The 24,222-nt window shown below is 48.2% G+C and overlaps 1 protein-coding gene across 2 annotated transcripts in view; it reads left to right on the top strand.

The window, feature by feature from the left end:
* Positions 1–24,222, top strand: part of VPS39 (VPS39 subunit of HOPS complex) — a 682,603-nt gene that overhangs the window by 386,327 nt on the left and 272,054 nt on the right. For both annotated transcript variants that reach the window (XM_069638818.1, XM_069638817.1), the window contains exon 14: positions 23,116–23,257. In XM_069638818.1, the coding sequence (XP_069494919.1) occupies positions 23,116–23,257 (142 nt within the window). The remainder of the gene's footprint in view (positions 1–23,115; positions 23,258–24,222) is intronic.

Below are 24,222 nucleotides of genomic sequence, written 5' to 3'. Positions count from 1 at the left end.
TACTTTACAGGTTCAACCTAATTCAGTCAGAGAAACATTGTTCTACTGGGAAGTTGCGCCAAGTTCTTTAGCTCCCTATTGAGCAACTCCAGAGTCGGCATGGGTAGACTTGCATTCCAATGAAGAAATCAGATTAGATCCAAGAGGAATAGTTGTCATTGAAACCGGAATTAGAGTACAGATTCCCCCAGAGCATATGGGATGGATTGCCCCTAGATCTGGCCTAGCATTGAAGGGAGTTCAAGTGTTGGGAGGGGTAATTGATGCTGATTACCAAGGCGAGATTAAAGTCATCCTAATGAATAGTGGGGATCAATTGTTATCAATCCACAAGGGTGATCGAGTGGCCCAATTGATAGTCATTCCCATTAAATTGTCCATGATTAAGAAAGGGGAGCCGCCTACAGTATTAACTACCCGTGGGGATCGCGGTTTTGGCTCTTCAGATAGTATGGTACCGGGTGCAAAGGTGTGGGTGGAAAAGCCAAGTGGCCCAGCAGTGCCAGCAGATGTCATTGCATCAGGCAAAGATCAAGTGGTTTTAGTAATGGAGCCTTGTAGAAAGAAATGGCAATATGTACCCGCAGACAAATGTTACCTCAGAGAGTGATGTGCAACACTGATATCTCTTTTCTGGGTTTGCTTTGTAGATCCTGGGTCTGGTTGGTGTAACTGTGGCACTAAATGGACTCCATTTGGGCGAATTAATAAATCTACTGTTACCAACGACAAATGTCACATCTGTGCCAGTGATCAAGGGGATACTGATAGTGATGAATAATGTTGTCCCCAAGCAGCCCTATGTCAGTGCCGAAAAGCCCGCCAGACCGAAGACATGGATCCGTGAAATGCGACAAACACACCAGGAGCAAGTAAAAACAACCTTGATGCCAGTCGTGCCAGACGCGATCGTAGGAAAGCGGAAACACTCTCCTATGATCACCCAAGAAGAGAATATGTGGATATATCTGGCACAACAAGTACTTAACATATCACACTTTTGTCTTACTGATGTGCCCCATACATGTTTAGTAGCGGTGCCGACACTTGTTCCGGTTTTAAAGCATATCTTCGGCGTCACACATAATGATTCTTTAGTTCAAGACTCAGACATTAGACAATCTTTTTCAGTTTATGAATATTGTCGGTTCTGCCAAGAGACTGACAAGAAATGGAGAAATTTGACACGTGTGATTACATACAATATATAACCCAAGGTGATGTGTGTTACATTATGACGTGCAAGGCCCAAGAAATTGGTAAATGCCGACAAATAGAGTTGACCAATCAGTACAATCCTACTCTGTTCGAGAGGCGACTATGTTCGCGAATGTCACGCAAATGCACCAGTGTAAATAACACTGTCTTGCAATCATACAGTGATAACTGCTAGTCATTTGAATCATGTGAAACTTCCAACAGGATGGCTCTTTTCATGTGGTAACATTACATATACTTATATTCCAGCTAACATTTCTGGAGGTCCATGTGCTTTGACTCGATTAGGACTAATGATGTTTCCTTTACACTCGGCGATAACTCGAGGTAAAAGGTCAACCTTTGAATCTGTAGGGCTATCTCCTGACTGTGATTCACATGTACATTTGTACATTTGCTATCAGAAGCTGAGGTTCTAGCATTAACCCTTTCAGTAGTAGGTGTTTGGGGTTTAGCTGCTGGAGGTTACAAATCTTTGATGAAATTAGCGTGTTTAGTAGTTAAAAGTCTTAATCATACTTCGCAGGCTTTAGAAGAATTACTCCTTGATAGTCAAGTTATTAGAAAAGCAACTTTGCAGAACAGAGCTGCTGTTGATTATCTATTGCTGAAACATAATTTAGGGTGTAATGCCTTTGAAGGTATGTGTTGTTTCAATTTAAGTGACCACTCAAGATCTATTGAAAGTCATATTCGAGGTTTGAGGGATCTCATTTCTCAAGTGTCTCAAGATCGTAACAGAAACTGGTGGGATTGGTTATTTTCATGGATAGCTGATATTGGGGGTACACTACGTTACATTTTGCTTGCATTTTTATTATACTGTCTATTATAATTGCTTGTTGTTGTTGCCTTCAATGTGTTCCCAATTTAGTTTTAATCTTTCGTAGGTTTCAGAGACCAGTTCCAGTGCCACCTGGCTACGGAAGATAAATATCCAAAGGGTGGAATTGTAATGCTTGATTCATGCTTGATTCAAAATGGCGCGGGTGCGCAATGCATTCTAGGAGCACTCGAAGCCATGTTGGATATTTACTTTACACCGCAGTGAAAGGCTGCACACATTTTCAACTGCGCAGGTGCAATTTCCAGAATTAACTCCCCATTGTGGAGTGTGTATATATGCAGAAACCCGGAGGGGGTCAGGTGAGACTTCAGCCAGAGAAGGACGCTCCGTCTGGCCTTCCTGTGAGCTGTGGTACTCTCGGCCTGGCTGTTCCCGGGGTCTTCCAGCCGCTTCTGGACGAGATGAGAAATTCTGTTAGCTCACGGTGATGTATTTCTTTTTGACTTGTTTACTTCTGTGATTTATGTCCTTGTTATTTTTATGAGTTATTTCTATGTACTTGTAAGCTTTGAATAAATAGCCGTAAAGAGCTGAGTATCTTCTAAGAGTGCGTGGCTGTGAGTTATTGCGTCTGTCTGTTTATGGGTTGAAGTATTTGCTCTATAATTGCATTGGTGATTTATGGTTGTTCCGTGCACTTTTCGGGAGAGAGCAATACAGAGACTAACTCAAGCTGCTGACTTATGGCTTGCCAACAGGGCCACTCATAAGAATTCTGGGGCAGCTCAGAAAAAGGATGAGGGGGGGGAAAGCACAAGAAATATGGTAAAGAAAATTCTAATTCTCCACCACCTAAAGAGGGCCACAAAAACCATGAGGGTAAATTTCATGGGAAACCTTGTAGGGCTAGTGAAACCGCTGGGGCCAACCCGGAGAAAGGTTGCCAGAAACACCAATTCCATAAAAGCTTTGGTAAATGTGTGGTTTGTGGGTCTGGTGACCATGTGAAAGGAGATCCCAGATGTAAGGGTAAACCTTCAGGGGTCCACACTCTCTCCTTAGCCTTCACTCCAGAGGAGGAAGCTCTGATGACAGGTGCTCACTTTCACCTACTAGCTTATGACCCATTGGAGTTCAGGATAGTGATTCTTTAGTGTCCTTGGGTCTGTGGGAACAACAGAATATAGATGTGTATAACACCACACTTGACAACACAAAATAAATCATATGGATCTTGTACTTTTAAATGGCCAGGAGACTCCTGCCATCAGAAACACTGGGGCCAGCAATACAATGGATGAAAGTTTCTTCAAACCTGAGGATGTAGCTAAGGCACCCAAAGGTCCCACTAAACTTGCTGGACGCCCTATTCAAATGGTTCCTATTTTGCCAGCCCTCGTCCAGTGCAACAACATGACTGTAGGAATCCCTGTTAGTATGCAATCTGAAGTATCTGGGAAAGTTCTGTTGGGTAATGACTTGAAAACTCTTTGAGTAGTCTGCAGTACCCCCCAGGCCTCCCAGCAAAAAGAGATAGGAGCTGACAAGATTAGCCAGAGATGCAACCTTTAGAGACTCTTGTTTGAGGTCAGGGAGGAATCCAGCACCTCAAACCAGCACATGCCAATTTTTCTCTTCTAGAAAGAAGAGACCAAGGAGAAATCCAGAGTTTCTGGAAAGACAAAGGGTCTCGAACCCGCTCTGAAAACGAGGACTTCCCCGAGAGGACAGTCCCAGGTCACCCCAGTGACCCCTTCCCCAGCTGACGCGTAGTGGGTGGGCGAACCAACTCCTGAAAACCCAGCTACTGGTGAAACCGAACTGGTGGAGATCCTTCCCTGCTTGGAAGATCTGGATGCTACAGACCATCCTGAGCTGCAGACCTTGCTTGCAGAAGGTGTACCCTCTAGGACAGAGAGAGTGTTCCTCTCTAGAAAGTCTGAGACAAGACAGCTTTCCAGCTGGAAGGGCAAGCACCAGGGAAGCATAGCCTTTACTGGGAGGATGGACTCCTCTACAGTGAGCCTACAGAATCTACCCCAGGGAACTTCAGGCAACTGCTAGTACCCCAGGAGGTGAGATCTAAGTTACTGCAACTAGCACATGATACCTCTGTCTGGTCACTTGAGCTCCAAGAAGACCAAAGAGAGGCTTTCTCTGTACTTTTACTGGCCCAAGATGGGTGCAGATGTTGACGAACATTGTAGAAGCTGCCACACATGCCAGACCTCTGTCAAAAGTGGATCCAAGAATGTGGCAGCTTTTAGTGCCCCTCCCCCATTGGGGGGAGTTCCTTTTGAGAGGTTGGGGGTTGACATTATTTGTCCCCTAGACCCTTCTACTTACTCAGGAAATCGATTTATATTGGTTGGGGTAGACCATGCTACCAGGTACCCGGAGGCTATACCTATGAGGACTGTTACTACCCAAGCAGTGGCTAAGGCTCTCATTGGTATTTCTACCAGGGTTGGGTTTCCTAAGGAAGTTTTTTCTGACAGGTCTGACAGGGGATCTAATTGTATGTCCCACTACATGCAGACCATGTGGAAGAAATGTGTAGTAACTTACACGTTCTCAACTGCCTACCACCCTAAAAGAAATGGGTTGGTAGAGGTTTAACAGAACAACGAAGAGCATGATGGGTGCCAGAGAAGAACCCCTGAGAATAAAGTGGGACCTTCTACTGCCATGCCTTTTTATTTGCTTACAGAGTGGTGACTCATGCTAGGGGGGGTTTCAGCCCATTTGAGCTCCTCTATCGTCATCCGGTCAGAGGGCCCTTGTCTCTGATTAAAGAGGGTTTGGAGAGTCCTCTATCCCTGAAGCCAGTCAGTGTCACCGACTATGTGCTAGGCCTCGGGAGGAGGATGGTACTTTTGATGACAGAAGCAACAGAAAACCTGATGAAAGCTGGTCAGGCTCTGGTCAAACATTGGCATGACCAGAAGGACAACATGGTGGAGTTTACTCAAGATCAGTTAGTATTTGTTATGATTCCTACAAGGCAGAGGGCCTTACTGGACAAACAGATAGGACCCTTGAAGGTTGTAGGCAAACTTGGAGAGGTGAAGTATTTAGTGGACTTGGGCAACCCCAAGGAGGCCTCTAGGGTCTTTCACACTAACCGTATGAAGGCCTATGTCTCTAGACCAGAACTGGGAGCTTTGCTTCTAGCCTCTGATCAAGAGGAGGAGGAGGAGGAGGAGAGTGAGCCTCTCCTTGATCTCCTCAGCGGACACCCTTCAGATGAGACAATTGAAGGAGTCACACTCTCTTCAGATCTGACTCTGCAGCAACGGGAGGAGTGCAAAGCTATGTTAAGTCAGTTTGCCTCCCTGTTTTCTTTGACACTTGACTTGACCCCTTGGGGCCTGCATGATATAATCACTAGTGGCAAATTCCCTGTCAAAAGAAGGGGCTACCGAATGTCTGATCATGTCTGAACTCCTATAAAGGAGGAGCTTAACAATGTGCTTGACCTCAGGGTTATAGAGCCACCTACACGTCTGTGGGCTAGTCTAGTTGTGCAAGCGCCAAAGGCAGGAACCAAAGAATTGAGATTTTGTGTGGACTATAGAGCATTAAATGCAGTCGCAAAGACTGATGCCCATCCTTTACCAAGGACCGATGAGCTGGTGGACAAACTTGGATCTGCCAAGTTCCTCAACACATTTGACTTGATCTCAGGCTATTTGCAAATAGCACTGACCAATCATGCCAAGGAGAAAACTGCACCTTTAGAAAGTAAGGTGGGGCTCTACACCGCCAAGTAGGATTTGGCCTCTACAATTGCATTATTAGCACAAGGAATCCACTAATACCGTGGATGTGCATTACTTGCCCCGACAAATATGTTTCTGCTTCCACTACTTATGCAGATGCCATTATAACCAACATGGTTAATGGCCGCCTGCCCGACGACGCCAGATCAGCAACACTTCCTCCTGCAGCCTTTTCGCAGCCGCTGATTGGCTGGATCTTGCCTCACCCACCCCTCGACATCACCGTGAGGCGACAGCCGAAGGGCGAGCCTAAGGGCCTGTCTGTGCCTGTCTCGAGTCGTTCAGAGCCCAGGGCCATTTACTATGCCCGTACTACCACAGAACAAGAGGTATTCAGCTGCCTTGAACTAGCAACCGGCCAGATCGATGCCCACACGATGCGCATATAGGTATGTTGTTACAACCCCCTAACACCTAGTCTGGACCCTCCCCAGTAGTACGCTGAAACACATCAGGCCTCCGCGGCCGGCCCACACACCCAACCTGTTCCCACCTGTGTGACCATCTGATACTACACCAACTGGATGCCGAACTAACTGCTTCTAAGTCAATGCTTATCCACTGCCGGCACGACCTATCGATCGTAGCCCATGGGATTACGCAAACCCAAAGCAACCTCCAATTGGCGCGCCTTTGCTAGAATTCAGCCTTACTCCTGCATGTATGACCCTATGATTCCGGATGAACTGTTTGAATATAGCACAATTTCCATTTGTATGACCTCCCGATCCTAGCCCAATTACTGCCCATGTGACGACCTGGTTTTAGCCTATCTGCTGCCTGTGCCCATTTGATTCTAGTTTAATTTGTACTTGCATAACCTCCTGAATCTAGACTAACTACTGCCCATGTGACCTCTTGATTTGAGCCTATCTGCTGCTTGTGCCCATTTGATTCTTGTTTAATTTGTACATGCGTAACCTCCTGAATCTAGCCCAACTACTGCCAATGTGACCTCCTGATGCCCATGTGACCTCTTGTTGTCGCATATGCGCCTCGATTGAATCTAGACCACTTTGTCCACCCATTTATTCGCTAAGCCTCCAGCTTTCTCCAGCTCTCACCAGCATAGCCGAGTCTATGCTATCGCCAGTAGCCAAATACCCGAACTCAGCTTCCATTCCCTACACTCTTGCACCATGAACAGTATAGCTCATTGCCTGCTACTTTACACATGCTTATGGAGCACTAGCCATTGCAAAGCAAACAGCAACCCTTCAATAGGAACTAAGACGGCTCCATCCTACTCTAGCTATACAGCTCCCATCATTGCCCACACTATGGAAAGCAACTCGATGAATCTATCCAGCGGATTTCTAAGCATCCCTTGCAGTTTACCATGCAGAATCATCAGACTCCGAGCAAGATTGTCCAGACTGCATGAGCCGTTGACCAGAACCTTGCCCCCTGCTAACACAAGGTCCGCTACCCAGAAGGTTTTCATCCCCTCCACCAAAAACCATAAGTCACAATCTACATCCAGGTCTACCACTTCAGCACCCAGCCCCCACGATTACTCCTCCCCCTATTACAGGCGGACTAATCGATGCTAGATCCTCGCCAATACAGAGTCCTGGTTGCACAACGCTGCAGGCCCCCTCCTATCATAGCAATTCCAGTTGGTTATACCATATTGAGATAGGACAGAACCAACATGCGGGGCGGCGGCATTGCCATCATTGCTAAGACTAGCCTAGATATGAGAACTACACTTACCTTAGGTGCTGACTCTTGCGAAGCGCTCTCCATTAAACTTCCTCTCGTGAACTCTCAGACACTGTCTATCCACCTCATATACAGACCTCCTGGACCCATCGGGACATTTGAGGAGGATCTACATAATCTACTCGCCAACAAACTGAAAACTACATCACAACTACTTGTCTTGGGCGATTTTAATCTGGGCTACAATGACCCGTTAGATAAAAATGCAAGCATCATTGCTAACTCTCTATCCGATTTGGGTTTAACTCAAAGAATGCTCGAACCTACCCATATCAAAGGCAGAACCCTTGACTGGCTAGCAGACTACAACTGCACAGCCAACATCAAATCCATTTTACAACAACCTTGGACAGACCACTTCCTGGTGTCCTTCGAATTATCGACCTCCAGATCTATCCTGCCAGCACCCATCATGGCCTTGCCCTGTCCTACAAGAAACAAAAAGTGCATCACAAAGGAGAAAGTGATTCCTGCTATCCTACCCACTCTCAACCAACTAGCGGATCAATCAGATCCAGAAAAATTGGTCGATGAATACAATAAAATTATGTTAACCACTCTGGATAACATCGCCCCTTTAAAGCTTAGACCAAGTAAACCCAAAGCCCATTTTAAATAATTGGTTTACCCCGGAATTAAGACTTACGACTCCTCAAAAGGAGCTGTGAAACAGCTTGGAGATTATCACCCTCAAAGGACCATAAAAACAAACTCACGGAAATCTCCTCCCGATACAAAAAAGAAATCTATCTGGCCAAACAAAACTCATATAACACGCGCACAGCGAATGCCCAATCAAACATGAAAGAACTGTTCACTATCCTCAAGGAATTAGAGTCACCCATCCCCATCCCAGACATATGCTCTAAAGACAAAACATGGTGCTCGAATATCCAACAAGCACTCTCTAATAAAATAATGATGCTCCAAAATAAAATATCTAAGAAATAGGCTACCCTTAGTCTACCACTCCAGTCCAGCCAAGTCAATACAGTACTACCTCTCAAGAAACGGGGCCCCATTGTACGCTTCACGTTCGCTAGAACCACCACCCTTGAGGTTGAGAAAGTCATCCTAGCCCTTAAGCCATCTAACTGCCCGGGTGACCCCTGCCCAGCTTATAAAAGATGCCGCCAGAGACCTCTCCCCATTTATCTCAAAACTTGTGAACTCCTCCTTTGCGACAGGTATTGTACCGACTAATCTAAAACAATCCTGGGTACTCCCTTTGCTCATGAAGCAAACATTAGACCCACTTATTCCCACAAACTATCGCCCCATCACGACAGTCCCGTTCTGCTCAAAATCCTGGACAAGATTGCTTACAACCAGATAAAAAAATTCCTGGAACTACATAAGCTACTCGGAGTACGCCAATCTGGATTCCGGCCACAACACGGCACTGAGACAGCCCTCATTGATTTGAAAGCTCAGATTGATGTCCTGCGAGACAAAGGCAAAATGGCTCTGCTCCTGTTGTTGTACCTCTCGGCTGCATTCGACCTCGTGGACCACGGGGTCCTTTGCAGCCACCTGGATTCGGCCGCTCACTTTTCTAAAGAGGCCATAACCTGGATAGAGTCCTTCCTCAGCGATAGGACGATGAGTGTTCTCCCCCTCAGCAGCAGCCGACCCGATCCCCATTTTATGTGGAGTCCCACAGGGTTCTTGTGTCTCCTCCACCCTATACAACATATTCACTAAGCCCCTTTTTGATGATCTGGACCATCTTGGTGTCACCTACACGAACTATGCAGACGATACCCAGATTCTCCTCCCTCTTTCTGGGGATTACAACAAGGATTTGGCCTTGGTGAATAGGGTGTATATCATCCAGGCATGGATGGCCTCACACTGTCTATGCCTGAATGATGATAAAACAGAACTTATCATCCTGGGGACCCATACCAACCTAAAGAAATTAGGCCATGACTATGCCTCATTCGTGATCGATGGAAACTCCATCAAGGTGTCCAAGGAAGTGAAGACGCTCGGCTTCTACCTGGATTCCACCCTCTCATTCGACAAACAGGTGAAGTCCCCGGCCTCTGCCACTGCTTACACCTGAAAACTCATTAGAGCTGGCAAACACTTCCTATCCAATAATAACTGCATCATCCTACCCAGAGCCCTAATCTTATATTGGCTGGATTACTGCAATGCCCTCCTCAAGGTCACTCAGGGGTAGGAAAGAGCCCCCCACCCACATATGGCCAGTCCTGCTAAGGCCTGCCTCGAACCATGTCTGGTATGCTGCTGGTTCTGCTATTTTGGCCAGGAAAGGAGGGGCCCAAATGCAGCTTAAGGGGGAGGGCCATGTTGTGAGCCATCTGTAGTAGCCTCCCTCTCTCCATAGGGACCACGGTACTTTCAGAATCGGATGGTTCAAGACGGTTCTGGGGATCTTATTCCTTGGGACCCAGAGCCATTCCTCTATTGTGACAGGTGCAAGGGGCCTATTATCCATGGCTACCCACTGTTTTTTCGTTTCCGGTGAGAAGTGATCAACCAGAATCCTCAACTGGGATGCCCTGTAGTATGTCCCCAGGTCGGGGTAACCCACCCCCCCGTCCTCCTTAGCCCTAGTCAATACCTCGTACGAGATTCTGTGTTTTTTACCCAGCCAGAGGAAATTAAGAAGGACTCGTTTTGTTTCTTCAAAGAAAGCCCTAGGGACCAGCACCGGGAGCATCTGGAAGAGAAACAGGAATTTTGGGAGAAGCACCATTTTTATGAGATTGAGGCGTGCCATCCACGAGAGACCCGCTCCCGCCCACCTTTCTATGTCTCTCCTGATTGCTGACCAGAGGGGGGGGAAGTTGGCCGTGTACAGGTCTTCAAGGTCGCGCGTGATATGGACTCCTAGATACCGGAACCCCTCCTCACTCCGTTTAAAGGGGAGTCCCTCCACAAAGGCCATCTCCGGGTCCGATAGATTCCCCCCTATGAATGCCACCGATTTGTCCAGGTTGACTTTATACCCCGATAGCTCTCCATATCTTGTGAGGCCCTGTAGCAACCGGGGGATTGTTTGGGTCGGTCTGGTGACATAAAGCAGGGCGTCATCTGCGAAGAGGCAAATTTTGCAATGCATGTCTCCCATCTGTATTCCCCTGATGACCATATCGTTGCGGACCGAGATTGCCCATGGTTCCATTACTAATGCATAAATTAACGGGGATAGGGGGCATCCCTGCCTCGTACCACGTTCAAGGGGGAATTCTCTTGATTCCGTTCCGTTTGCCACCACTCTGGCCGAGGGGGAGGAGTAAAGCGCAGATATCCATCCCAACCACCTTGGGCCCATCCCCATAGATGTGAGAACCTCCCTCATGAAGGCCCAACTGACCCTGTCAAAGGCCTTCTCCGCGTCGAGAGCCAATAAGAGTGTGCCCTCGTTTCTGGCCTCAGTTGTGGCAAGTATGTGAAGTGTTTTCCTTAAATTATCGGAACCCTGTCTGTTAAGGATGAATCCCGCCTGGTCTGGGTGCATCAGGCGTGGGAGGGAGTTTTCCAGTCTGGAGGCCAAGATTCTAGCGAAAATCTTGGCGTCCAAATTAAGAAGCGAGATGGGTCTGTAAGACCCACAGTCAGTCTGGTCCTTGCCGGGTTTAGGTATGACGGTGATGAGGGCCTGCAGGAATGTCGGTGGGATTGTGTCCCGACTCCTAATCTGGTTAAACAGTTTAGCCAGGGGTTTCACTAAGATCGATTGGGTCTGTTTGTAAAAATCTGCTGTATAGCCGTCTCGGCCAGGTGCCTTTCCGGCCTTCAATCTTTTGATGGCTCCCTCCACCTCTTCTTCTGAGATTTCCCCCTCGAGGGCCTCTAAGTCTTCGTCCGTCAGCTTGGGGAGGGGATGTTCTGCCAGGTAGGAGGAAATATCCTCCTGTGATTCGCCCATTTGTCTGGAATAAAGTTTGCTGTAGTAGTCAGCAAAACATTCCGTTATTTTCTGCCGGTCCCCATGAATTCTGCCTCCCTCATCACCAAGCTGGGCAATCCCTCTTTCCACTCTGCACCCCCGTGACCTCTGTGCCGATAGAGTGCCTACCCTGTCGCCCCGTTCATAGTATCTCTGTTTGGTGTATCGCATTTTTTTGACAACCTCCCCTATGAGAACCGTATGGAGCTCCTGTCTTTTGCCCTGCATCTCCTCCAGGAGTGCATCCCGGTCAACCCCCGGGGCGCCCAGTCTGGCCCGCAAGACCTTCAACTCCGCACGGAGTTTGCTCTCGCTCAGGCCCCTCTCCCTTTTACGCCTCGAGCCCTCTATGAGGAGACCCCTAAAAGTGGCTTTCCCCGCTTCCCATACCATGGACATGTCAGTCTCCCCGGTGTCGTTTGTCTCAAAGTAGGCCAGCATTTCTTGTTTTATAAAGTCGCGGAATACGGGGTCCCTAAGGAGCGTGTCATTGCACCGCCATCGGGATGATCTCGGGGCAATGGGCAGTGACCAGTTAGCCACGAGTAATTCGTGGTCCGACCACGTTATGGCCTCGACCCTTGGTTGGGTTACCACCCCGTCCCCCTCCTCTGAGATCAGCAGGAGGTCGATTCTAGTATAGGTGCAGTGTGGGGGAGAGAAGAAAGTGTAACCGCCTTGGCCCGGGTATGCTTTGCGCCAGATGTCTACCCAGTAGTGATCCCTCAGGAGGGTCTGCAAGGCCAGGTTGTCCTTAGTAATCCCCTTGGGTGTCCCTCCCCTGGCGGACCACCAGTCCAGTTGGGGGTCAGCTATGAGGTTGAAGTCCCCGCCAAGTATCATGGCCCCCTCTGCCCACTCGTCCATGACACTGAAGATCCGCGTGAGGAACTCTACCTGACCCGAGTTGGGTGCGTATACGGTGGCGAGAGTGATGCGCTGTCCCTCGCAAAACCCTTTGACACCTAAAAATCGACCTCCAAATCCTCTCTTGGTTTCTACCCCTGTGAGTTGGAGTGCCCTTCCCAGGAGAATGCCCACCCCCTCCTTCTTTGAGGTCGCATGTGATGCCCAGTAGTTGCAGCCAATATCCTTCCCTTTGATTCTGGACTCTCTACCTCGTTTATAATGTGTTTCCTATAGGAATAGGACTGTTAGATGTTGTTTGCGGAACATATTGCTCGTAAGGGACCTCTTATTTTGAGAGTTAAGGCCCTTGACATTCAACGTGCCTATCTTCCCTTCAATCATTATCGTCTTTTCGGTTGTGCCCTTTGAACCCCTCATAGTACCTGAATTTCAGAGCCCGCTGCCAAGCAAGTGTCTGTGACTTGAACTGACTTTCCCCCTTTACCCCTCTGTCTGCCCTGTTGACCATTCTTCCCCCCACCCCCTATTCGAAGCCCCCCTCCCTGTTTCCTCCCCCCCTCCCACCCCTCCCTTGAAATATAAGGCGTTCGTCCACGTTCCCCAACATACGTTGGGGTTGGTCAACGAACCACCAAGGACTCTAACCCCAGCCCCGGGATTTTCATGTGTTGGGGAATCCCAATTCTCAAAATCAATATAGATCGGCCCCGTCAGAACCTCGGTACAAGTGTCCGAGATACAATTCTGGAACAATGAGCCCCCACTCCAGCCCACAAACCATTAACTCGGGCCTCGTGTGTGGGCCAACTCAACCAAACAGTTAACTTTTTTGCAAACTTTCGCCCGCCCTGTAGTCCGGCGGGCCAGCCGTAGCGCCAACGCGGCGTCCAGTTATGACACCTCATGGTCCCAGGTCCTCCAGTGCCTGGACCCCGAGTCAATGCTCACCTTGTGATTTCCTCCATCTCCGATCGAACGGTGTTCTCATGACTTTGAGTGGTCTTCAGAGTTTGTCGACGGGTGTCTAGTTTTCCGGAACTTCCGGGCCCCCTTGACTTTGGATTTGCTGCTGTGGTTCACCGATCTGTCAGGACCCCTGGGGGGGTCTCGGGCTCTTCCATCCTGGGCGCCTGAATGGCCTGCCTGGTCGCCAACCAGGTCGTCTGTGGCCCTCCGAATATCCTCCTCCGACACCAGGTGGTGTTTCTCCCCTAGCCATTCAAATTCCAGGTAGAAGGGATGTCCCCAGTGGTATCGAACCCCTTTTCCCTGAAGCCATCTTGTGAGGCTGCCACATTTCCTCCTCATTGACAGGGTGAGGGCTGACAGATCTTGAAAGATGGACACCCTTGAGTCGCCGTATTGTATGTTGCCGAGGTTTCTCGCTTTCTCTAGAATTTTGGCCTTGTCTTTATAATAATGTAGCCGGACCAAGACCGAGCGCGGGCCTCTGCCCCCCCCCCCCCCCCCCGCCCGGTGCACCCTGTCAAAGTTGATCGTGCCCGCAGCCTCTGTTCCCAGGGCGATCCTTACAATGTCGTGCACTTTGCCCTCGAGTCCTTGTGTGGATTCGCCGTCGGACTCCACCAGGCCAAAAATGCGCAGGTTGTTCCTTCTCTCCCTGTTCTCCATGTCGTCGACCTTAAGCCGGAGTTCTTCCTCTCGTCTTTCCATGTCTCGGAGTCTAATTTCCATTTGGGTTTCAAGGAGTGTTACAGAGAGTTGATTGCTTTCGACTCCCTCCATTCGGTCCTCTAGGGTGGTGACTTTGGTCGTGAGGTCAGCCAATTTGGCACCCATGTCAGTCCTCATCCCGCGTATCTCCTCCAGAATCATCTGGATATTGTTCTGGATGGCCCCCAGGTCTGGGGGTGGGGTGGCGGGGCCCCCGGTCGCCATGACACTCTCGTTGGCAACAAATTGGTATTTCAGCAGGTTTTCTTTCCAGCTCATGGAAGGATGGTGTCGGTTACTTGTTAGCGGGCACCGCCTGGTCGTCAGCCGTGTCTGGGTCAGTTGGGGTGCAGGGTGGAGAGGGGGTGCGTCCCCCGTGGTTGTCGGCAGCTCGGTGCCTGTCTACCCTGTTTGGCTCCGCTAGTTAGCCCTGTGGTGGCGATCTCCAGGTATCTCAGCTGAGGGGGTTCCCAAGTTGTTGTAGGTAGGGGTATCTGAGGGCCAAACTCATGCAATGTTTCCTCTGGTGTCTCGCGCAGGCCCGGTGGTTTTCCGGTAGGTCTCTCTTGAGGGAGGGGATATGAGGGCTCCGGATAGGGGTCCTCGCCTGTTGCGCCTGGCTCCCTGTGGTCCCCAGGCTTTACTGTAGCAGGGGAGGTTCCAGAGTCACGGTAGGTGAGGGTATCCGAGGGTCAAGTGTGGATAACGTTCCCTTTGGTACCCCGTTTACTCAATGTGCCCTTCCAGTGGAGGGGGGTCGTAGGGGTGCTGAGCAGGGGTCCTTACCTTCTATGCTTGCCTCTTTGTTTCCCAAACCTCGCCGCAGTGGGGAGAGTCCTCGTCACGAGGCTGCAGGTGTCCCTTGGCACTTTCCTCAGGTAAGAGCGGGAGGAGGGGGAGTGTGTTGGGGGGGGGGGGGGCGCGCTCCCGCGTCGGCCCCCAGGCGATGTCGTTGCTCCGTGGGCAGGTGGATGGCCCTCTTCGGATCGGGCCCCGGGGCCGTGGAATGGGCAGGTGGGCCCGGGCCTCCCTATGACAGAGCGTGCCGGCGGCACCTCGGCTGTCCCGCCTCGGGTGTCCGGAGCGCCAGGCGTGGAGCCTCAGAGCGCCGTGGGCAGTGTTGGTGTGTGCTGTAATGGGAGGGGGGGGGCGCGCTCCCGCGTCGGCCCCCCTGCAATGTCGTTGCTCCAAGGGCGGGAGGATGGCCCTCTCCGGGCTGGGCCCCGGGGCCGTGGGATGGGCCGGGGGGTCCGGGCCCCCCCTATGACAGGCCGTGTCGGCGGTGTCCCGGCTGCCCGCCTCGAGTGTCAGGAGCGCCAGGCGTGGAGCCCCAGGGCGCCGCGGGCCGCTTTGGTGTGCGCTGCGATGGGAGGGGGGGGCGCGCTCCCGCGTCAGCCCCCCTGCAATGTCGTTGCTCCTTGGGCGGGCGGATGGCCCTCTCCGGACCGGGCCCCGGGGCCGCGGGACGGACAGGGGGGGTCCGGGCCCCCCTATGACAGTGTCAGGAGTGCCAGGCGTGGAGCCCTAGGGCGCCGCGGGCTGCTTTGGTGTGCGCTGCGATGGGAGGGGGAGGGGCGCGCTCCCGCGTTGGCCCCCCTGCAATGTCGTTGCTCCTTGGGCGGGCGGATGGCCCTCTTCGGGTCGGGCCCCGGGGTATGACGTGCGGTAGGCCGCGTTAAGTGTCCAGGGGGGGGTCGCCGCGGGCCCGCAGCCCCAGGCTCCCTCGTGTGTGGCCCAGCCTGTGTGTGCTCGGCCGCCGCGCCTTCCCTCGTTGCCTCCTACGTTGCTTCGCACCAGGCCGTGGGGGAGGGGTTGCTGGTATCGCCTCGGTCCGTAGAGCTCCGCTCAGGAGCGTCGGATCGGGACCGGAGTTGGGTCCAGATGGGGGCTACAGGTTCCCACTCCTCTTGGTGGGGGTCGCGTGGTTCATGGGACCCTCGTTCCGCTGGTTGACCGCAGTTTACCCGGGGCTGGGTGCGGAGCTCGAAGCTCAGGCGTCCATCCTGCCTGCGCCCCCTGGTGGCCTCCAGCCTTCGACTTTTTGAGGTTGCTAGGCCTCATGGCATCCTGCATCTTCCTTGTGCCAGAGGCTCGCCTGAGAATGAGATCTCTTCAGTGGGCACTGAGAACTCAGTGGTCACAATTCTCAGGGAGAATGACAGATCTCCTCCGGATTCCGGACAAAGTAGCCTGCGACCTTCAATGGTGGGCCTATCCAGAGAACATCTTGAAAGGAGAACTGTTTTAGCAACCATGGCCGGAGATAACAGTAGTCGCAGACGCCTCACTCACGGGGTGGGGAGCCCATGCCAACGACTTGACCATCAGCGGTCGTTGGTCTCCATCGGAGTCCAGACTCCACATCAACCTATTGGAGCTGAGAGCGATCAGACTAGCGCTGAAAGCTTTCCTGCCATCAGTACAGGGGAGAAATGTCCTGATAATGACGGACAACACGGTGGCCATGCACTTCCTCAACAAAAGAGGAGGCGTAGGATCACTGCCACTGTGCAGAGAGGCAATGCAGCTCTGGTTTTGGGCAATTCGGGAAGGAATCTCTATCGGCAGTCCACCTAGCCGGAGAGAAGAACTTGACAGCGGGACGCTCTGAGCAGGCAGAGCACAGTCTCCCACGAGTGGGAGCTAGCTCAGGAAGTCCTTCAAGAGATCTTAGCCCTTTGGGGAACCCCTCAGGTGGATCTGTTCGCCACAAGCACCAACAGGAAGTGCGATCTGTTCTGTTCAAGGGAATTTCCCCCGAGAGGAGCTCTAGGAGACGCGTTCGTAGTGGACTGGGAGTTTCCACTTCTTTACGCGTTCCCACCAGTCCCTGTTATTCCTCAAATGATCAGGAGGTTGAGAAGATTCCGGAAAACCATGATCCTAATTGCCCCAGACTGGGCCAGGAGAACGTGTTACCCAGACCTTCTAGATATGTCCATCTGCCCTCCAATCCGTCTTCCACTCAAAGAGAATCTTCTCTCGCAGAAGGGAGGTCAGGTTCTCCATCCAGACACCAGAACCCTCAACCTTCACGCTTGGCTTCTGAAAGGGTGAGGTACAAGGATTGGGATCTCCCTGATGACGTCATGGAGGTGTTGCTTTCGGCCAGAAGGCCAGCAACAAAGTCTTTATACCGCTGCCGTTGGAACAAATTTTGCAGCTGGTGTAGGGAAGAGAATATCGACCCTTTTTCATGTGGTACACCAACGGTGTTATCGTTTCTACTCTACTTGGCAAACTCAGGCCTTCAAGTTGGTACTGTAAAAGGCTACCTCGCAGCGCTTTCTATCTTCAAGCGCACTGCGGAGGAACCATCGTATTTCAAACTACCTCTAGTGATACAATTTCTCAAGGGATTAACTAATGTTTATCCTCCAAAACCATTCCAGGTTCCCTTATGGGATTTAAATTTAGTCTTATACTTCCTAATGGGCACTCCATTCGAACCACTTCACTCTTATTCGCTGAGATTTCTCACACTTAAAACTGTCCTATTGGTAGCACTAACATCTGCTAGGAGGGTGAGCGAACTACAAGCTCTCTCCTGTAAACCCCCTCATATGATTTTCCACAAGGACAAAGTTGTCCTACAGGTGAAGCCTAATTTCCTCCCAAAGGTGGTTTCTGAATTTCATATTACTCAGAAAATGACCTTACCTTCGTTCTACCCTCCTCCCCATCCGGGGAAAGAGGAAGAAAGGCTACATAGGCTGGACCCAAGGCGAGCTCTCAGCTTTTACATCAGCAGAATGGCTAGGATCAGGCAAGCAGACCAACTGTTTGTTTAGTTATGGTTAGTCCCAACTTGTGACCCGAGTATCCTACAAACCATTTCCAGGTGGATTATTTTGGCCATTCTGGAATGTTACAAACTGGCAGGGAAAGAGCCACCCCAAAATCTTAGGGCTCATTCAACCAGGGGTATCGCAGCCTCTTCGGCTCTCCAAAGAGGGGTACCGGTCCGAGACATATGTGCGGCTGCCACATGGTCGTCCGCACATACATTCACAACATTTTACAACCTGGATTCCTCCACTGTCAAGAGACAAGATTTGGCAAGGCCGTATTACATTCGGTCCATCCCTAAAGGGATACATAACATTCTTACTCCCACCTCCAATTACATGCCACTGCTATGCGAGTCTATCAAAGATGAGGAATACGTCGGAGGACACAATCCCTTCGAAGAACAAGTTACTTCTTACCTTGTAACGTTCTTTCGACGGGATGTTCCTCCGACGTATTCCTGATCGCCCCTCCTATCCATCCCCGCAGTAATACTTCCCTTGTGGTTGCAGCTTACGCTCCTTAAGGGTCAATAACCAATTCAGGCATGACTTTTCTTATGCTACAAAACGGAACTGAGCAACGGACGCAGCGCGTGGCTATTTATGGCCATGGTGACGTCGGCGCCGATACGGTGGCCGTCGAGGGTCATCGACTCGGCGGACGTCGACCCGCAGCGCCCTCTACAGGAAAAATATCCGAGGCCAGCAAGCTGGAAACGTATTATCAAAGATGAGGAATACGTCGGAGGAACATCCCGTCGAAAGAACGTTACAAGGTAAGAAGTAACTTTTTCTTCTGTGCTAATTCCCTTCAACCTTAGAGACCCCCACCTCTTTTGCTGGACTTGGGACTTTTTAATTTTAAGTTTTGAGAGAGTGAGACCTTTTTCTCCCTCTCTCATGTGTTTTTACCTGATTTGGATTTTGTGTTTTCACTGATTTTGGAGTCTGACAAACTCCATACATAGGAATATGCATTTTGTATGGTGACACACAGCACCTACAGTGCAGTGTCACTGAAAATTCCTTCATATTTCTCTTAGGGTTTAAATACCTTTTCTTGGGTAAACTACAGTTCCCAAGAAGAGTAAAGTGAAATTTACTTTATTTACCTTTTCTCTTTGTGGGTAAAGCACACACCATCTTATGTGGAGTGCTGGGTGGTTACTTAGTAGCCCCTTATCCTAGATTCTCATGTAACATTTTTGTTACTCTCACTACTTCAAATGGCTGTTGGCAGTGGTTTACTTTTTCCTATCATTTTGCTTTTCTACCGCAGGCTGAACCCTCAGCTGCAGTTTGACCCATTGACCCATGGGTGACCATTTTGTCAAAATGGCCCCTGTCTTCTTTTTTCGCCATTTTCTGTTTGTGAGGTCTTTCTTGGGTTGTACTCGGTGCGTTGAGACAGGTTTGAGCCCTTTGTTTATTTGCCAAAAGATCCAGGAGCCTCCTATGACCCTCCCGAAGGAGGACGACCCAAGCTTGAGTCACCTCACCAGAGTGCTGGACTCAAGGAGTGAAGAAAGCTCAACCGGTGTCCACGATCCGCGGTGGTGCTATTTACCGAGCGCTAAAACCGCAAAGTGCCACTGATCCGAAGAACGCCTGTAGCTCCCGCCGACCCTTGAATTGCTGTGCAGGAGTCCTCCAGACGTCCTCCCTCTTTTCCCTACGACTGAGGCCCAGGGACAAAGGATCTGCATCACTGCAACCGGACAGAAGCCAGCTGGATCCTCTTCTTCTAACCAAAGGTACTCTTCTGACTTTGGGGTTACTTACCCCATCGTTTGTAGCTTGCTCTTCTCTGTTGAGATTTGCAGTAGCTGCTTCTCTAGAGTTGATTGTAGCTCTAACTTCCACAAGTGTAACAGCTTGTGGCCCAACAGTTATTAACCTTATGCTAGACATTATAGTATCTAAGAAGTGCCTCAGCTCCACAGACTTTGCTCCAATTGACTTTGGCTGTCCTGGCTCCCTGCAGACTCTTCTAATCCATTGACTTTGATTCTTACTGTCCCTCATAGGTGATATATTGGGTTTTAACTAATATTGCTGGGAAAGGTTTTTATCTGGACTTCATTGGAAGATTTAAAAGTGCTCACATGTTCTGGGAACCTGTTTAACCTTTTTCCTTCCATTAACCTTCCCTTTCTGTCAACCTCAGAATTTACCAAATACAAAAGTGATAAATAAATGCCAATACTGTCCTAGTAAGTCAAGTCCCCTCCAGGTGTAGGAAGTGTGCATGAAGCATCTCTAAAGAGTATCTACTTGCTTGACTTGATTATGAGAAAGTATTTTGAAGTGTATTTTTATTGTTGCACATTGCCCTTTTTAAAGATTTAGAACTGACTGTTAAATCATAATTTTACTAGAAAACCTTGAGTTTAAGTGTTATTTGGATACTTGTATTTGTGAATTTTGATGCTACAGCTCTACAGCACACATTTACCCCTCTTGAGGTAAGTCTGTCCGCTCAGTCACACCACCAGCTTGTGTAGTACAGACCTATACCAATAGGTGGGTTACCTAATACCAAGAGGACAAGGGTTGTGTAGTCTCCCATAGGGTTATTATACCAATTCTTGCCTAACACCCGACAGCCTAGCTAATGTGACTCTGAAAGGTTCTCTCACGTTATGGGCTAGAATACTACTGGAACCTTTTAACAGAGTCTTAGTTTTAAGAGCAGTTCCCCTGTCTTGGAAAACCTCGATAATTGTTACCATTTATAAAAAATTTAAAAAGGGGCTTGTTCAGATCCGGGTAATTATCGGCCCATAGCCCTTACCGACGTGACTGGGAAAATATTTTTTTGTACGATAGTCAGATCTGAACTTCGAAGATGGGCTGAGATGCAGGTATCTTGGACCCATGGCAATCAATTTGTATGGGGGTGGGGAACTACCCAAAATGTTTTTTTACTAAATGCCGTCCAAACTAAATTTGCTGCTAACAAAACACCTGTTTGATTTGATTTTAGTATGGCATTCGACTCTTACTCGTTCCATTCTCTGGTTAAAATTAAAAAATTAGGGTGCCCTTTACATTTAATAGATATTGTGCAAGAGCTATACTCCGGAACCTCTAGAAGAATTAGGTTGAATGCGGAAGGTCTGCTCTCCTAGCCCAGGAACACAACTGGAAGCCTTAAGCAAGACTGTGTCCATGCCCCTATGCTTATTAATGCATTTATTTTAGGGGGTGCTCGATCTTTTCCTCTTAAGCTTGATAGAGTGTAAATTGGCTCCTATATCAGGATGATCTGGTGCTGTGTGACCGAACCCCTCTTTGTCTACAGCGCCAGAACTCTGTGCTATGGTAGTATACTAGATACATTGGTAATTAATGTAAACAAATCAAAAAATTTGTTTTTAAAACCCTCTAAAAGGAAAGGAAAACTGTTGGTTTTAACTGGTTGTTGTGGAAGAAGCCCCTTGAAGTGGCAAGGGACTTTGTGTACTTGGGTTTCAGTACATTTGAAATAGATAAATCTATAATCCATTATTATTTAAGGAAGACATTAAATATACTGATTTGCCAGGCCACAAACATTGATCGTTGATGCAGGCAATTTTCTGGTGTTCCTTTTAATTAAATTCTATAAAATTAAAGTGTTAACAATTATGACGTATGGGGCTGATGCTCTGCTAAGATGGGCTGAGGTACGGTGGCATCGGTTAGAGAGTTGTTTTTGGAAGTAGGTTTTAGGACTTCCCTTGAGCACCCCCTCGGCACGACTCCACTTTGAGCTGGGACTTTTATCTAGGTCATCAGTGGCATGGAAAAGTTTAAGCTTTTATCGTAAGATTCTAGTGGCAGAGGAACAGTCTGTGTTTAGATGATTACAACGTATTGTAATTAAGAAGAAGAGAGCAGAATAATGAAGTGGGAAGTTGCTTGTAAGAATATCCTGATTGAGTTAGATTTATTGGAATTGGATTTGAAGGGAAACCCTGATCTAATGAGGAAACGTCTTAAGAGAAGCTGATTGGATCCATACGAGTGGGAAATGTGAGTCCTATGGGCACCACCAGATTATTAATTAGGCTGGAAAACCTGTAAATACTTATCTAGTTATATGGTGCAATTTCCCAACTCCATCTGCAGGAACTGCTTTTTAAGAATAGCGTGGAGTATATTGGGCACTAATAAAATCCTTGGGGCTAGACTAAAACAGGAAAGGTTGTGTAGGTTGTGGAGAGGCACTTGTATTGAAACACTTCAGCATTTGAGTCTAGACTGTAAGAATCTAATTGAATTGAGACACACTTGTTTGGGGGAAATTCTTGTAGGATTTTATTAATTTAAATACAGAGTCAACTTAGAATTTAATACTTGAAGGAGCCAAAGTGGGCATTAAAATAAGTTTAATAACATTTTTAAATAAAGTTTTTACTTTTAATTGAGAAGGTATGAATTTTATCTAGGACGATAAACCTGTTGGACTATTGGTTGGTTATATCTTAAAGTAATAATTTTACAACTCTGTATTTTGTATATTGTATCAAAATGTGTGATTGCTGTATGTTTTGATGACTGTGTAGAATTGTTTGATTTCTCAGAGGGTCATTTGAACCATAACGCAATAAATAAAAAATATATTTGAAAAAAAGCCTCTTTCAACAAGTCTGCTTACTGTTTGAATTGAACACTATTTCAATTACCTTCAAAGAAGATATTATTATTTAATTATATCACTTTGAATGTTCTCTTATTTAAGGTTTTCCTCTATTTTATAACCACTGTTTCCCTCCCTGGCGTTGACCTTTACTGCTTACCATTGCTACCATGAGGTGAGCTAGCGTTAGCTTGCAGGAAAAACTATATCTTAGTAACATGTACTTCCTGAACACAAGATGGACAGAAATCTTCCTAGGTTACTGTGTGTTTAGGGATTCAGTGGAGGGTTGTGGGAGTTGCTCTCTGCATCCATGTGAGGATATCTTGCACAATGCTGTGCAAGATAGTTAAAAGCAAGTAACACATTGTTACTTGCTTTTAACTATCAAAATTCGAAAACAAGATATTCTTTCTTTTCTGCATGCAATATAAAGTCTTTTGTGACAGTGGAGTGCCTTGAGTCGATTGTCACTTGTTTATGTTGTAGCGATATAGCTGCCTACTCCAAATATGAACTTTTTAGAACAGTGCACATACACATATAGGCAAGATGGCAATTGCATATGCAATCCATTTATCCATTGATGTGAAAATAGTTCCTCTGAATATAGGTTGTTTGTGTTTTTTGCATTGGCTATGTTGTGTAAATAAGACCTGCTTGAACTAAACTGAGCACACAGTAACAAACGCTTACACCCTCTCTTGACTTAAATGCAGACAAACATGGCTTTGGTGGCACCATTACTGCGGCTGGAGAACAATCATTGTCACATTGAGGAGAGTGAGCATGTTTTGAAGAAGGCCCACAAATACAGCGAGTTGATAATCCTATATGAAAAGAAGGGACTGCATGAAAAAGGTAAGATGAGGTTTCTGGAAAGGTGCTATCTGTAAGGGTGCAGAAGGAGTGGATGGACATACAGGTGGCATAGTTGCTGATATAAACTTTTATTGTTTAAGAAAATAAAGAGAAAACCTAACTTTCCCTAACTCTAAGAGGGGGTTTTCTTACCTCAACTAAAACGACTAATGACTCGGAATGTCAATGTAAATCAATAGTCCACCATCCTGTGCCAAAACCCTGCACTTATTACTAAACTAAAGATACAGTAGATTTTGGTGGCATGGGTGGAGGGTGAATGTACTGGGTTCTCCTGAGGTGTTCTCCCTTGTCCCTAGAGAGGTGGTCTCTTCCCATGAGATCTTCCTGCTTAGTACCACCCCCAGGGGGACTATCGGGTAGCAGCCTTACCACCCTGGCCTTATGGGAAGGGGCTCCCCCTCTGGCAGAAGTGACATCTCCGGATTCGTCACACATCCATCAATCCAGTTTTCAAAATTGGGAGCGGTCAGGTGAAATGGGATGTGGGGGATTTAAAGGGGGAGGAGTCCAGTCGGGTGTCTGAAATGATAGTTGCCTCAACCAAGAAATATTATTGGTTGTGAAATTGGTTGTTACCTACTTGTCTACCGAAAATCGTATTCTTAGGAAGCTGTGGAATGTTCACTGTATGCAACCACATGTTGCAGCTATAAATAATTCTGACTAACCTGTGAAGTAATGTGCACCAGCCACCTCTTGAAATGTACAAGCTTTATCCCAAATTACCAATTGAATGTTTTCCTGTTTTTTGACAGTTAAAATTTGTATTAAAACCATTAAAAAAGAGAAGCTGTAAACCCCTTGATGTACAGATGTGAAAACCATTTGGGCTATCTAGTCAATTCTCCAGAACATATCGGAAGCAATGCTGTCCTATCACGGCCCAATTCTTTATTACATAAAGCTCAAGAACAAGATTATTAGGTTTGACTGAGCCCTTA

The sequence above is a fragment of the Ambystoma mexicanum genome, chromosome 14, assembly GCF_040938575.1.
Source record: "Ambystoma mexicanum isolate Mex_15411 chromosome 14, UKY_AmexF1_1, whole genome shotgun sequence".
Lineage (NCBI taxonomy): Eukaryota > Metazoa > Chordata > Amphibia > Caudata > Ambystomatidae > Ambystoma > Ambystoma mexicanum.
The sequence above is the reverse complement of the archived record's forward strand: the minus strand, read 5'-3'. Positions and strand labels throughout refer to the sequence as shown.